The sequence below is a fragment of the Brugia malayi genome (genome assembly GCF_000002995.4).
Source record: "Brugia malayi strain FR3 genome assembly, contig: Bm_v4_Chr2_contig_001, whole genome shotgun sequence".
In the NCBI taxonomy this organism is placed as follows: Eukaryota; Metazoa; Nematoda; class Chromadorea; order Rhabditida; family Onchocercidae; genus Brugia; species Brugia malayi.
In genome coordinates, this window is record NW_025062476.1 from 3,387,281 (window position 1) to 3,403,087 (window position 15,807).

General features: G+C 27.5%; 2 protein-coding genes across 3 annotated transcripts; one reads left to right on the plus strand and one right to left on the minus strand.

The window, feature by feature from the left end:
* Window positions 1-2,112: 2,112 nt before the first annotated feature.
* Bma-ulp-4 (Ulp1 protease family, C-terminal catalytic domain containing protein) lies at window positions 2,113-5,204 on the plus strand (the record flags this gene model as incomplete). 2 transcript variants are annotated; one of them, XM_001896096.2, is made up of 8 exons in its annotated part: window positions 2,113-2,169; window positions 2,463-2,632; window positions 3,085-3,202; window positions 3,648-3,742; window positions 4,024-4,165; window positions 4,491-4,646; window positions 4,838-4,980; window positions 5,177-5,204. In XM_001896096.2, the coding sequence occupies 8 exons, from the start codon at window positions 2,113-2,115 to the stop codon at window positions 5,202-5,204; spliced, it is 909 nt and encodes a 302-aa protein (XP_001896131.2). The 2 variants fall into 2 exon arrangements, with proteins under 2 accessions (XP_001896131.2, XP_042934224.1); XM_043078290.1 differs by lacking the exon at window positions 4,024-4,165 and having other exon boundaries at window positions 4,508-4,646.
* Window positions 5,205-6,810: 1,606 nt separating this feature from the next.
* Bma-mig-14 (conserved hypothetical protein,hypothetical protein) lies at window positions 6,811-12,325 on the minus strand (the record flags this gene model as incomplete). Its single annotated transcript, XM_043078291.1, has 12 exons — window positions 6,811-6,902; window positions 7,279-7,438; window positions 7,892-7,981; window positions 8,734-8,874; window positions 8,983-9,120; window positions 9,444-9,595; window positions 9,788-9,965; window positions 10,136-10,309; window positions 10,616-10,743; window positions 11,374-11,557; window positions 11,828-11,925; window positions 12,220-12,325. 12 exons carry the CDS (start codon window positions 12,323-12,325, stop codon window positions 6,811-6,813), a joined length of 1,641 nt encoding a protein of 546 aa, XP_042934225.1.
* Between the last annotated feature and the right edge of the window lie 3,482 nt (window positions 12,326-15,807).

The following is a 15,807-nucleotide window of genomic DNA, read 5'->3' on the forward strand; positions in this document are numbered from 1 at the left end:
GTATTATTGTCGTATTAAATAAAATAAATTGTTATTCCTTCCAACTTTCTCTGACTAATACAAAAAAATCAAATTAATTACAGAAAAAATAATGATTAATGATGAAATATTTTTATTAAAAGTTACTACAATCATTTATTATCTTTTTCGTCCTCTCACTGACATATATTTTTTTTCATTGATATTTTACCAATGTTCCACAATTAACCAAATTTTAACTCAAATTCTATTTTCTAAGATATAATTTGCTTCATTCTGTTTATTAGCTCTTTCTTTCGCTTTACTTTTCAAATCTTTTAGCATAAATATTTTTCGCTTCTTCTTCATCTAATTCGACTTATAGATAGCATAACGAAAATCAAATTTGAATTTAATTTGCAAAGTCATAAACATAAATATTTAAATGTAATGATATCCATATTATATATGTGTCACTATAACTATAACTGTCATTTATCATGATTAACTTAGCTTAACTCGGTAATTCTATCCATTCGTCTAGAATCCAACGTTGAATGTTATTTTCCAGAAGGCTTCCAGAGTTCAAAAAGATTCCCTCATTCACAATCAGTGATAACCTATCACTGATAATATGAATATTTAATTTTCTTCAACTAGTTGAACACTTTTAATTAAAATCAAAGGATGAATATTAATTGTTACAGCTACTCAAACACAATAACAAACACAGAAAATAAAACTATTGGAATTCAATTTGGTAATAACATTTGTTTGATAAAAGTTTGAAATAAGGCCAAGCTGAAATAACTTAACAACACTGCTAATCAATAATGAAAATGATTTTCTCATTCTAAAATTCATTATTTTCATGTTTTTTCCCAAATATAATATTACCAACTCAAAACTTTCATTAACTCCAATGATTCATTTCCTTTCTGCTAAGTAAATTATAAATTTGTAGGATGGATTAATTTCTTTTGTTTCGCTTTTTTTTTTATTTCGTATATCTTTTCAAAGTAAGAGTAATTTTGAATAAGCAGTTAATGGAAAGTTATCATAATTACTTTTATATTACACTATCTATAACTTTTCAAACTACTTATGTTATCTTCTTTGACTTATGATAACAAGGTAATATATTACTTTTACAGAATCTCGACAACATTTCATAGATGCATAATAGGTAATACTCTAAAAATAGATCATTTTCATCACAAAAATCATTCATTTCTCAATTAGTACTGATAACATTTCCATACGCTAAGATAATCATTCATTCATATTCATTCTCGAAAAGATAAACAAACAGTAAGTTTTAATGAAGTAAATGATAAACAAGGAAATGTTGACCAATGCTGACCACTATTTCATTGGTATCTCTGGAATGTCCACTATATTTGTTTATGGATTAGAAAGTAAATAAAAGAATCAGAAGAAAAAAAAATTATTTCAAAATAATTTTGTAATAAATAAATTATGATAATAAATTAAGCAACAAAAATATCGTCAAAATGAAGAGCAGTTTTTTGATAATTTGAAAAATTTCCCTTTAATTTTTTGATTATTGTTGCAACAAACATTGTATTATTATTGTGTGAGCAATGTTACTATATAAGCATTTCTATTGTATGAGTATTGTTACTGTATGAGCATTGTTATTGTATCAGCATTCATATAACATTAGTGCAATTATTATTCTGTAAATTTAAACAATTGATCAAATTTTCTTTAATTTTTTATTTTCAATTCTTTTTGTAATCTTAATAAAAAAAATTCTTCAAATAATACCAAATGCATTATTTGAAATTTTTTAAAAAAAAAATGAAAAAATTTGTGAGTGAAATTTCCTAATGAAATTTTAATTTCCCTGAGTTCAATAGGGTCCCACAGAGAATGACTGTGTTTGGACGAGAGCGGTGCTCGTTTTGGGTTGTCTCTCGTCGGACGCTGTTCCCAAATATTTGTCATTTGCTTTTGCTCTTTCTGTTTCTATTCGGGCGGTATCTCCTTTGTCGGTTGGGACTGTAAATTTTGATTGAAGTTTTAAAGAATTTTAAATTAAAAAAAAAAAAAAAAAACAAGAAGTTATACTTCAATTATTTCAAATAGAAGTTTGGAGCGATTAAGAGCGGTTGTTACGCTACGTAACCGATGAATGGGTTCGCCAATGAGCTCAATTCTTTGTCAGATGACGAGAACGAGACTAAGGTTTGTACCTAAGTGATATTTCGTTTTGCTTTTGAACTTGATAAATTTATACAAATTTTTGCGTCTAAATATATTTAGTACTTTTTTTCATTATGAATAGGAATTCTTTAGGTACTTTTATTCCCTTAATTTTTATCCCTAGGTAAATAATCAATTTGCAACCGTATTCTGACTAATATTCTGGGAATTCAGTGTTTTGATATGATATCCTTATGAGTTGAGCAACAATGAGAGGTAATAATTTATATATTTCATCTCAAATACAGTTTTCATTTAATGGTGTAGCTTTTCAGGAGGTTCTTGAAGTAGATATACGTACCGAAATAATTCGCGTAAGATTTCCATCCCTGTCACTGCATATTAGTATTGCTGATTTGTTATGCTTAGCCGAAGGTGAACTACTCAATGGTACCATTATTGATTTCTACTTGAATCATATAAGATGCCATTTGATACAAGATTCGTAAGTTTTGATTGGTATTTCTCTATATTTATTATCCAGGTTTGGATGGAGAGTAACCCAAACTTCCTTCCTGAAATCTATTGTTAATGAAACATGAAACCTAGGTTGAATCAGTCTTCTACTCTCTCTGAATCAGCTTTTTCCTGGAAATCTCACCTATTATTAGTGGAAGTAAAGGAAACCAGGGCACATTAAGGTATGAGATGATGCTGAGTCGTCATTCTTCATTGTGAAGTAGTGATATGCTATGTTTATGGTAGCAGTTTGCTATAAGTTGAAGGAAAGAATTAACTGTTGCACTAATATTTTATAATATCCGTAGTTGTGAGTTTACTTTTATTAGCTGAGATGATTTTTTGGAATAATTAAGCGATTACAATCGTGAGTCTCTTTCTGGAAGGGTTGCCGTATTCTTCAGCATATGGGTACTGATTGATCTAATTGATTTATAGAAATTTGCGAATGCATATATTTCCATCGTTGTTCTGGGGAAATTTGAAGTCATGGTTCAGGAACTTAAACACTGGTGTTGATAGGTTTGCAGTGACTGGAATTGGTAGCACTGATGAAGTAAGTGTTTGAAAAGTTGCCATTTATTTGTAGGAATTTTTTGATATATAGAAAATCATAGTTATTTGCATCGCATTTCTTTGCTCCTCACTTATTTTATTTTCTTTACTTTTGGCAACTTAATTCCAAAAAAGCCGCATTTAAATCACAATTTAGCTGTGTTGCATCCTAGAGATATTGCATCTTAGAGCTATTAGAATCCAATCGAGTAACTCGAGAGTTTATCTCCTTTGAAAGGTTGTGGGTTCATTTCAGAGGTGCTTCTGTATGTGCCTGTATTTCCAGGCATTCTAAAGGCATTTGAAGTATATTTTACCATTGAAAATATATTTCTAAATCTTCATCGATATCGATGTAGTGAATTCGATTCAGTCTTCAAGCACTTTGTTGGAATCGTCCAATCAAATGTATGATAAATGGTTAGTTAAGTTCCACCATTTTTTAGGTCTCGAATCCAAGTCGCATTCAGTATTGGCTTGAAGATGAAGACATATTTGATGCAGATTTTCTGGTGATCCCTGTTAACGAATACAACCATTGGTTAGAATCAAAAATTTATTGAATATTCAAAGTTAAATTTCCAATTCTATTCGTTCTTTTGATTTCGAAAAAAAAAATCACGCTCACTTATACGACCATCTTGTTTTGATAAATAAAAGTAATAACGATGCTGCTATAGCAGAAAATGGAATACATTTTTAGAGACTTTGTACTCAAGATAATGTGCAAACCTTGTTGTAGTCTTATGGTGTTGTTCCGTAATATCGTTTGATTAACGGATTAAATAAATTTCTTATGCCAATTGAACTGACCAATTTCAGGTCTTTAACAATAATTTCGATGTCATGTTTAACACAGCAGTTATCCATTTCCGAACTTTTAATAATAATTTTTGATTCACAACAATCCATTGAACTGCCCTGTACAGAAGATATTGTAAATACTCTTAAAACTTTCCTTTTGGTAAGTGTATTTTACTGGTGATCTGAAAAATTTACGCTATAATTTTTAAGGGAGACAAATCTTTCCTTCATCTTCTACATAAATCTCGTTGTATGCATTTGCGCTTACAGGTTCTTAAGATAGGAAAGAACTTTTGGTAAACGAATTAATTGAATTCAACAGTTTAATTATGAAATGAAAAATTTGGTTGTGCAGATTCATTGGTAGAACTGTATACTTTAATTTATTTTCTCCAAATATTGCTAGAACTGCGTCAACCTTATATTCAGTTTAATATATCTGCGTTAAATTACGTAGCTTCCTTAACACCAGTCATTCGCTTTAGCGAGCTTCCGAATTGAGTGCACGGAAAGAAAATCTGTTGACGAAACAAATCAAAACGGTGATACCGAAAAATTTACCCCAGCAAGAAAATGACGTCGATTGCGGTTTGTACATATTGGAATATGCACAGCGTTTCCTTCTCCAACCTCCGATCAAAGTAATTTCTTTACGGCTTTCTGGAGAACTTTAATGTAACGTGATTGTGGCAGTTAGAATGTGATGATGGCAGTGTTTTTGTACTAACTTTTCCTTCTAATCTTAACTTATTTCGTCATTTTCATAGTATGAATATTCTCATGAAATAATTTTTGGTTGTTTACGATTCAGAAAAAATTTCCATTTTATTAGGACCTTACATTATACGGTGATTTTGATTTCGCATCGCACTATCCGGATTTCAACATTACCTCAAAACGCCGAAGTATCCGCAATGCTTTATCAGCACTTTGTGCGGACAGTAGCAAATGGTCGCAGTTCTTCGACGTTGAGCAGTAAGCTGTATATAAAGTATATTATATTTGATGTATGAGTTAGGATCAAGATATAAGCATGAGGCTGGTGAAATTTGATCTTTCAAAAATGCAAACCCCGATTGTGGAATTATCTGTTCACGTTTAAAATAATTTTTTTTCGTTTTTCTTTCCACTCATTTTTATTATTATTACACTCATTTGCTTGTTATTTCAGGTGCGATACAGTTCTGGACTGGAAGTAATAAATTCAAAACGGGTGGTATTTATTCACTGTATTTCTATCGAAATTTATGTTTTTATAATTCATGTATCCTTTTCTTTTACCGGTGAAGGATTTTTTTTATGCTGTGTTAGGCAATGAGTCACAGATGTGAGAATGAATTGTTGCCGGGTATAATTTGCTGCGTTCATTTAACATTTTGCCTTGTCCTTGTTTTCTTTCTTTTTTTTTTTCTTCGATTTTGAGAGAACTTCCTGCTTCCTATTCGTAGTTTTTCGGGTTATTTAGGCACACTTGAATGCATAATGTAAAATTGTAAACGTAATCGTGAGGAAGTGAAGCAGATTAGAGATCAGACTTTTATTATTTATGTGATCATGTATATTTACTATCAAAATAGACGGTTATTTATCAGTACACTGTAAATAGGTTACATTTTTTCTTTTTTTTTTCATCAAATGTATCTTTAATAACAGTAACAGTTAATCACAACAATGTTATGACAATAATAATAGTAATAATAATAATAAAGCAAAGAAAAATGGATAATGGACATTGTCATATTAGCTCTTAGGACCTGCTTTATAGGTTAAGACTTGACACACACACTGCAATTTTAAAGTGGAACTTTTGTCAAGCCATACGGATAATATCGATGATAATTTTTTCTTTTCCATACAGTCTCTTCCATTTCTGATATTACTCTACACATATATTTTTTAATGCAGCCATAAGCTAGACTTGGTCATAGAATCCCAGAACTGGTTATTATCCAGAAGTATTTGGAAGATTGTTCAAACGATGCATCTGAATGTATCGTTGAAACAGATCACAGTTATCATTAACAAAATGCTACATTTTAGTCCTTGAGTGATAGACGCAAACGAAATCAATCGTTAAAAAAAAAAAAATTATTACGATATATAATACTGAGATGCAACTAGTTTAAAAGACTTTGTTGTTGAATTGGAAAAGACAAGAAATATATACAAAGTGCGGGAAAATGATGAAAAATTCTTGAAGGCAAATGTACTACAAAAAGTTTTTCCTATTTAAAATTACTACTGTAGTAGGAGATCAGAAAGCTGAAATAGACTAAGATCTTTTGATTTTAGAATTTCTTCATATGTACCTTTGAATGGACGTCATTAGAAATCCAGAAAATGAAGTGGAAAACCTATTGAGGAATTGCAAAAAAAGTTTTCATTATATAATTGGAGATAAGCAAATAACTATTCCTAATTTCCTGAACAGAAATAATTCCGAAATAGTGATACATATTGTACGAATGATAAGGAGTGATACGGTTCTTTATGCCTTTGTAATTCAGTGAACTAAGTTTATCAATCAGTAATGATGATCGAGAATTAAGTACTCATGTAATTTTTTTAATTTAAACTTAACATGGAACGGAATCATTGCTATTCTTTTATCTTCTATTATTATGCACAAATGATGCATAAAGTTAGATAATTAGTTAACAGCTCTGTCACCATTTTAATTTGCTTAATTTATGACTGAAAAGTAATATCAGAAGTTTCAACATCAAATAAATTCTTTTAAGATATTAATATCTGACCACAAATTGAGAGGAATAAATTTTGCCGGAAATATGCTTGAAAGAAATGTTATTCAGTTGTAGCAGCTTTCATAAATGTTGTTAAAGCGGATGATTCCGTTAATTCACCATCTACTAGCATATCTGTTTCTTCATGCAAAGCTGTAATATTAGCATTAGCCATTATAAATTTAAAATTATTTTATCTCATCACTTTCAAAAAGAAGAGATTTTACTACTTTTTTTTCCTATTAATTTTCTTACTAAAATTCAAACCAACGGGAAAAATTATAACAAATATGCGATTAGTAAAACGAAAATTCATTTAGCGTTGGTTATGATTAAGCTGGCATATATAAACTGATAAAAGAAAAAGGTTTATAATTTTCAAAATCATTTTGCATCTTATGTAAAATTATTGATAAAAAATCTCTTTTATCTATTTTTATTATCAAATCTTTATATTATAATACATATAGGGCAACGAAAATGATAATTAATAATAATAATAATGGTGATGATAATAATAATAGCATACCAACGGTGGTACCGTATTGTTTATGAGATGGTGCATACATAGCTAATAGTAGAAGCACATAAATATTCCACATACCAAAAGTACCCGTAAAAAAGGCGCTTGATGAATGAATTAATAAACTTTCTGATGGATTATCACTATGCATTTGTCCTTCCCCATACTAAAGAAAAATGTTTAAAAACAAAAGAAATTAAAAAATACTTAATAATCAATAAATGAAACCTTTCTTATTATATGTGGTATTACTAGTAATCAAACTTTCATTAATCTGATATTTATTAGTTTATATACTAGAGTTATATATAATTTGAAAAGAACTTCTGATCTGTTTCTCTCTTTTTTCATGATGGAAAAATTTGATTATTAATATATTATTGATTGATTAGTATTAAGTATTTATAATAAAAATTAATTTTCTTAACTGAGAAATTGAAAAGATTAATTTTTGACTTACAATTATGGTTAATTATTAATTTTTCTTTTTATCATAGTTGTTTGCCTCTAGAAAGGAAATGAAAATGAGAAAAAAAAAACATGAAAGTATTTTGTTTACATTTGTTTACAATAATATTATTAGTAATATATACTATAATAACATAAAATATCAGTTTACCTGTTTCATAATATAAGTAATAATTGTTGATGCAGCGCATACTAACGTGAAAAACATCAAAAACTTGAAACGATAAATGATTGCTTCAACCTTAAATTAATGAAATAATCCTTTTAATAGATTTAATTAATTCAATACCAATAGTTTAAGACATTTGAGATGTGTTAAATGGGAATTATACTAATGCAAAGAATGTCAAAACATTCTTGTAACTAGAATTATTGTTTATTTGACTAGAAATACTTTTTGTTTACAAGCTTGCCACACATTAATGTCATTGAAATGTATATGGTTTAATTATTTTAAACTTAAATACTATTGCACATCAAATAGCCAAGATTCGTTTCATATTTTGAAAAAACAAAAAATTTAAAGCACAAGTGGTTTCAGCTAACGAAACGATTCACAGATATATTAATTTCTCACCAATTTAATAATGAAAAAATTTGACCAAAAAATTGTTCAAATTCAATTCCAATTTTAGTTAGATATTAATTCTGCATCTTGATAATCAAATTAAATTTATCAGAAATAACTTAGCTTTTATTAACAATCAGATCGATAGACCTCTCTCAATCTCGAACTATTTGTTGATTTTCCGGATTTTTGCAAAAGAAAATTCAAAAGGAAGACAACAACTTAACTTCTAATTTATGAATATTTTGCAGATGATAAGCGCTTTTCATTGCAATTTTAAAGCTTTTCCATTCATCAAACAATTTGTCTTATGTGAATTACAAGAATTATACAAGAAAGTTGTCAAATGTCAGAAGAAAATTCGAAAAACTGTCAAATTGTCACCTTTGCATGTCTAAAATTTGCTTGCAAAAGTGATAACTTACTTTCAGTCGTCTAATTTCGCTGTTACGATAAAGTTGAGCAGATCGTTTCCTTTTGATTGTTATCCATACATGATATACTTTGTAAGCAAGGAAACCAAAATAGAGCAATACGCAAAGTGATGCTATGTAAATTGACGTGTACTGAAACGTGTAAATACTTACGACAAGTGATATAATTAGAACAATAAAATAAGCATCATCAAATAATCTATTATTTGCAAAAAAAAAATATTACTTCAGAAAGCTTACCGCTAGACGTGAACCCAATTTAGAAGACCATATACTGAAAAATGGATTCAACAGTTGCATACCACGTTCAGCTACGTCATAAATTAGCAAACACGTTGAGCCAATTAAAACAGATGTCAAATTTTGCCAATATGAACTCTGATATTTACAATTTGAATTTAGATTAAAATTGAAAATTTTTTATTGGCTAATGATCGTTCTTGCAAGTCAATTCTAACTTTTTGCTAATCTTATTAATTGAGAGGTCAAAAAAGAAAAAGATTTTGTTGATTTCACTGACGAATGTAAATTAGATTGGGAGATAGTGAAATAATAATATCCTATAAATGAATGAACTTTTAGCGCTTCACGTCTATTTTGCAGAGATTATAAGGACCATAGTAAAATGATAATGAACACAAATGATAATATTCATTTGCTTATAAATAAAATTAAAAAAAATTTTACTAACTTTAACTTACCAAATTATTTCTAGATGTATCATCGATAAGATGTTCACCAGTAAAAATAAGCCAAAAGCTAAATAATATAGCATAGAATAGGCCCTGCCTAATATCACCAATAAGAAGCATAAATGGTGCTCGAAACCATAATGATATCCATTCTAATGGAACTGAAAATATCTAAATTCTAATTGGAAACGAAAAAAAGTTGAAAACAAAGTTTGTAGTATGAATAATTGTGATTTCTCAAAAAACTTTCATAGTTTCAAGTGTTGACAACGAGTAATTCTTGATGACCTTAGCCTTATGATATTCTGACCTCTTTAATTTTGTCAGAATGTTTACATTAATAGAAAACATACAATCAAGAATTGCCAAGCTAATTCCCAAAGCCATAATAGCTTTTTCTAGCAAATAAGAATTTCGATTTAGCGCCACAACACGTTTCCAATACCAAATAACAGCAATAGTAACCAGAGGGGAAACCATTGTTTTCATAAATAGCCAAATAGCCGTAAATCCGCCATTTTGATGAATAGCCTTTAAGCGATAAACTAATATTCCTAATTTTCTTTTAATTGTACAATAAATTAATTTTAATTATATAACAAATTATCTAAATTAGGGTCAAAGGGTCAAAAGATTATGTAGAAATTTTTTGAAGTATTTCTATAATAAAAGGAATAATTGAAATATTCAATTTTACTAACGATCACTCGCAAATCATTGATTCTTCCAATGGCACAATTTGGTGCTTTTGGATTTGTTTGGCAAAGAGTTTGATTAACTGGTAAACGAATATTGATCAAATAAAATGGATATGGATTAGAGCCAAGTTCGAATAAATCCAAAGATGCACAATTGTAAAGATGACCTTCAAGTTTCTGCAATTTAATCAATTAAATGATTTGTCGATCTGTAATAGCTAATAAGTATTACATAATAAATAAACAGTAGGTATTACAAAATAAGCAAATAACTTGTTGGACAAATAAGTACTAAATTAGTAAGCATATACTTGAACTCAAATATTAAGTATTAAGAGTACATAATATATCATAATATAAAATGATCAATTGTTACAATAATTTCTCGAACTTTTTAACTGTGTAGCAAAATTTTATAGTAACGTTTTTTTGAATTTTTATTTCTGAAAAGAAATATTGGCAAATTAAACGATGAAATTTTACATTATCAGGTATACTGCATTCAAGCATTCTGGTTGTATTCGTGGCGATAAGTTCATGCCATTGATCTGGTGGATCGATACGCGTTTTATAGCCAAGTCTAACTTCAAGTTGCAATATTGCACTTGTGGCTAAAAGAAGTTTACAAATCAATTCATGCTAAAAAAAAATATATAATTTTTAGCTACTTTAAATTAAATTTAATCCATATAAATATGCATAACACATCACAAATGATACCGGGTTGATTTGATGATAAGAAATGATAAGCATTGTTAAATGAAAAACAATAGAGGCGAAAAGTATTCAAACAAATTATATCAAGAAAATCCTTTAAGCTTGTCCTATCTTTGAAATCAAGTACTTAGCTTATGATTATAAACCAAAAAAAAAAATTATCTGATAAAGAAAGTTAACACTGAAATTTCAAAATTTTCAATGTAACTTGTGATGTGAGCTGCACAGATAAAAGATCAAATATTGAGAAAAGGAGCTAGTTTTGAATTAATCATCAAGTTTGAGCTAATTAATTATTAATCAGTTTTTCATTTTGATTACAGATGGCAGTGATGAATGAATGATGGCAGTGATAAATGTGGCAGAAAAGAAAAGATAAATGGAATGCTTTGATGAGAAACAGAAAGAAATAAAAGAAAACCGAATTAAATTGAGGAAATGAATAAATATGAGCGTAAGAAATATAATTTTTAGAACCAAAAAAAGCAAAAAAAAAAAAAAAAGAAATGATATAAAATTGTTACCGAATGTAAATTTTGGATCATATTCAATGTCCACTTCAAGTAAACCAAGCAAAAATTGAAACCAAGCCGAATATTCCAAGCTAATACCATCACGTTGATGTGGCATTTGCGCCACAAATACGATATCGCGCATATCATGATACTGTGGTACGTAATAGTCCAAATCATGGATTGGATCACAATTCTAAATTTGAAAAAAGAAAAATTACAATGATATGAATTTTTGAATTTCTTTTTCCAGCATTTTCAAGCATTTAGTAATAAGAGAAGAAGACGGTGAATTTGGGAAATTTTCTAATTCAATATCAATTTCTCATTGTATATGGAAACTTTGAAATTATCTGAGAATTTTCATTAATCTTTCATTGCTAGAAACAAACAAATGAAATTTTCTAAAAACTAAAAATTTATGTCTAAATAAATAAATGAAGCTGAAATTTATGTCTAAACTAACCGATGGTCTTAGATAAAACCATCTATCTGGATTTCTTCCTCCTTCAATATCCTTACATTTTACCATGATGAATTCCATTGAACTAGATGGTTGTGGAGCTAAAAAATTTCACAGTTAAAAAATGACAATTAAAATATGATAATATATAATTTTAATAATCATTTTATTATTTCCTTTTTAAAACATCATGTTATATCATGCATTTCAAGGCAGTTATATTCATAAGAATGGATGTAATATTCAAATAAAAGATAAGAATAGAAATATTCATTGTATTATTGTAATAATCGTTGATTGATAAGATAATTAATAAAAGTGTAAAGTTTAAAACAAGACAAATTTGAAAATTTTCAACTTTGTAATACATCTCGGAGAAAAAAAAAAAAACATACAGCATAAAGCGCCCAAGATAAAAAATATGATAAGCGCGGCGAACAATGATAGCAAAATATAGCATAATTTACGATTACTCAGATTTTCGATCACTGCTCCGGTCATTTCTGTCAAAGTTTACTGAAATTTAATTTTTTTTAGAATATGCATATATATGATAGCAGTGATAAATTTAAAAACTATTTCATATTTGATGGGTTAACTTTATCAGAGTTCCTGCAAGAATTACAATATAATCTGTTACGAAATGACGTGATACGTGAAATGACGTTTTCAGCGCATAAAGTAAATTTTCGCTCATTCATCTTATGATAGAATTCAACAATTAAACATTTTTTACAGTTATCAAATTTTTTCAACTTTTATTTCTACGTAAAATTTTTGCTAGTTCATTTTGACGTTTTTTTTTTTTTTTTTTACCGGAAACTTTCATTCCTTTGCAATAAACATTCAAAAAATCGATCATAGAATTGCTTCATTCTTTTCTCTCTCTCTCTCTCTTTTACTCGTCTTACCTCCAAGTGATTAATTAATTAATTAGTTTAATAGCACAATGCTCAAAAGTCACATTTGAATTTTGTTCAATTTTTTTTAAAAAAAAAAAAAAAAAAGGACAAAAGTATAAAATATGATGAAATTTCAAAATAAATGTGAAATAAATTCGTATTGAAGGAAATTATCTACGAAAAGAAATAACTAGTAATAAAGTTCGATTGAGCAGGTAAATACAGGTAGATAAGAGAGGAAGAGAGGACGTAAAAAAGGGGAGGTAATAAGGTGCCATAAAACCTTTTACCTTTAAATTACTCCTTCTCATCTGTATGCATGGTTCCAAAAAACCAGATGATGTACAACCAACTATTATCACCGTATGGTACAAATAATTCACATTTTTCTCTTTTTTTTTTTGATTTCATTTTATTAAGCAATTTAATGAAGGAAAAAAAAAAAATAAGCAATTATATAATTATTAATTGTTAAATTTATCATTTCATCAAAAAAATAAAAAAAATTCTTATAATTTTTGAGCTAAAAAGATTTTTACCATGTAAACTTTTTAAATATTAATAATGAATTTTTGTAAAAAAATTTTTTTTTTTTTTTGTGAAAAATTTTTCCGGATACGGAATAATTCTCTTTTACATCTATTCTCATACACTGATATAGAAAAGAAAAACTTTTCATCTATGTTTGTAATAAATAAATATATCAAAAGATTTCTTCCGTTTTTATTAGTATCATAAATTATATATCAATAAAAGATAAATGGGTGTTATCGATTGAAATTCGTCTTTTCGTCAAAATAAATAATTATTAAAATATTTGATAAAAAAAGGAAGAGGACAAAAAGAGCAGTGAAATATACAAATGCGCCATTGTCAATCATGTGACATCCTTTGGGGAAAAAAGTAAAGTTGGAATAATCTGATTCATTCGTTTATTTGCTTTCTGCTTGAACAACAATAATGATGATAATATTATCTCGGGAGTAAATCCCGAAGGAAAACTTAAGTCTGTCAGAAAGCAATAAATTTTTCCAATCTTTTTCGTGCTTTTTTTTTTGTCCTTTTTAAATTAAGATATATTTTTGGCTTGTTGCTTAGTTATCAAATTTATCATTTCATCAAAAAAAAAAAAAAGAATCTTTATGATTTCTAGGCTAAGAGATGATAGAAAAAGGAAAGCAGTGAAATTAAAATTTGTAAATAATTTACTTATTATTAGCATTTATAACAATAATAGTAAATAGTATAAAAATTCAGAAGTTTCACTTTTTCTTTTTGTTTTTTTTTTGAGAAAAATCTATTTAAATTGATTACAAATTATTGTAATTTAAAAGCATTTCTTAAAATCGTTTTATTTTCTTTTTGTACATGGCGAAGAAGGATAATTAAACTTCAGTAATTGAAATTAAAAACTCAAATTAATTACTTGTAAGAATATAATTTGTGAACCAAAACAATTCACCGAGAACCGGAAATTCTGAGGAAAATCCGGAAAAGCGTTACTTTGTTTTATCTCTGCCATTTAATTGCAATGGCTTAAATTCATATGTTCGAATGTTTTTTATGATTTTGTCATCTGTGTAAATTATTTCTAAAATAAATTTATAGGCCTTTATCAATTCCTTTGAAAAAAAAAAAAAAAAAAGAGAAAAAAAACCTAATATTATTCCAAATTCTTTAATAATTTAAAAAAAAAAAACTAAGGGATAAATTTCATGCAGATTTTTTGATGCTTATTTTTTCAAAAATAAAATTCTCATTTATCTAGATTGAACAAAATTTTATAGTTGAATTGCTTCCTGAAATTGCCTTTTTTTTTTTTTTTTTTTTTTTTTTTTTAATTTGTTTCCATAAATGAAAAAAGAAAGAAATGAAAAAAAAAAAAAAAAAAAGGAAAGATCGTTGTTTGCTGAAATGATTTATTTCTTTCGATTAAAAAAAGAAAAAATAATGGAATTTTTCTGATAACTTCAATTTACAATAAATTTTATTGCGAAAATTTTATAAAACAGAAGGAAAAAAAATTTTTTTTTTTCTTGAAAATAAAAGCAAGCAATTTGATTAATTGCAGATCAAAAAAAAAATAATAATAATTATAGATTAAGCAATAAGAGAAAACAAAAAAAGATTATATATTTTAATGCCAGGTGATCACATGTGTTTCGATTAGGAAAAAGTTAAATTTATTGAAATAAACTTATAAAAAAAACTTAAACTTATAAAAAAAAAAAAGTTAAACTTAATTAGAAATGTTAAGCGTTAAAATTTATTCAATCACTTAAAAATTTTGAATTCAAACTTTGGCATAAATATTCTGTGTTGCAGTTAATCAGAGAGAGAGAGAGAGAGAGATCTCATTAATAACACAAATTTCATCAATGAATAATGAATAGGAAATTTGCAAATTAATGGGAAATTTAGATGAATAGGAAATTTTCAGATTCTAAAGTATTTAAAATTTATAGAACAATATTAAGGTGATTGAATTTTGAAAATCTAGCTAATTTTCAAATTAATTTTTTTATGCAGCTAAACTTTGATAGCATTCATCATGAATTGTAGTGATCAAATGTCAAACATCGATCAACTCGTTGTTAATTCCGAATAATGATAGATTAATTCCGGATAATGATGGATAGTTCAATTGGTAACAGCTGCCACACAATATTTGCAAATATAACAATCAAAAAGCATTCACTTTCAGGCACGAAAGAGTAATGAATAGAAGAGAAATAAGAAAAGTTGAAAATGGTTTTGCTGGACAAATAAATAAATAAATAAATGACATAGATAAATGGAATATGAATGATATCATAAAAATGGAAATGGAAATGAAATGGGATGAGATGTATTAAGTTTAACATGAACAGATATGAGAGGATGAGAAGAAAGATGAAGGAAGACTATATTTTATGCCTAGTCTAATCTACTTAATCAACCACAACCACAGGCGCAATTATTCACTACAGTCCGCCAATATGAAGCACATTTTGACTGATTAAAACTAATCTTCTTATTATAATTGTTATTGCTATTGCTTACTAGTAGTAATCGGTTTAAAGTTCGAAGTAGTTTAACTTT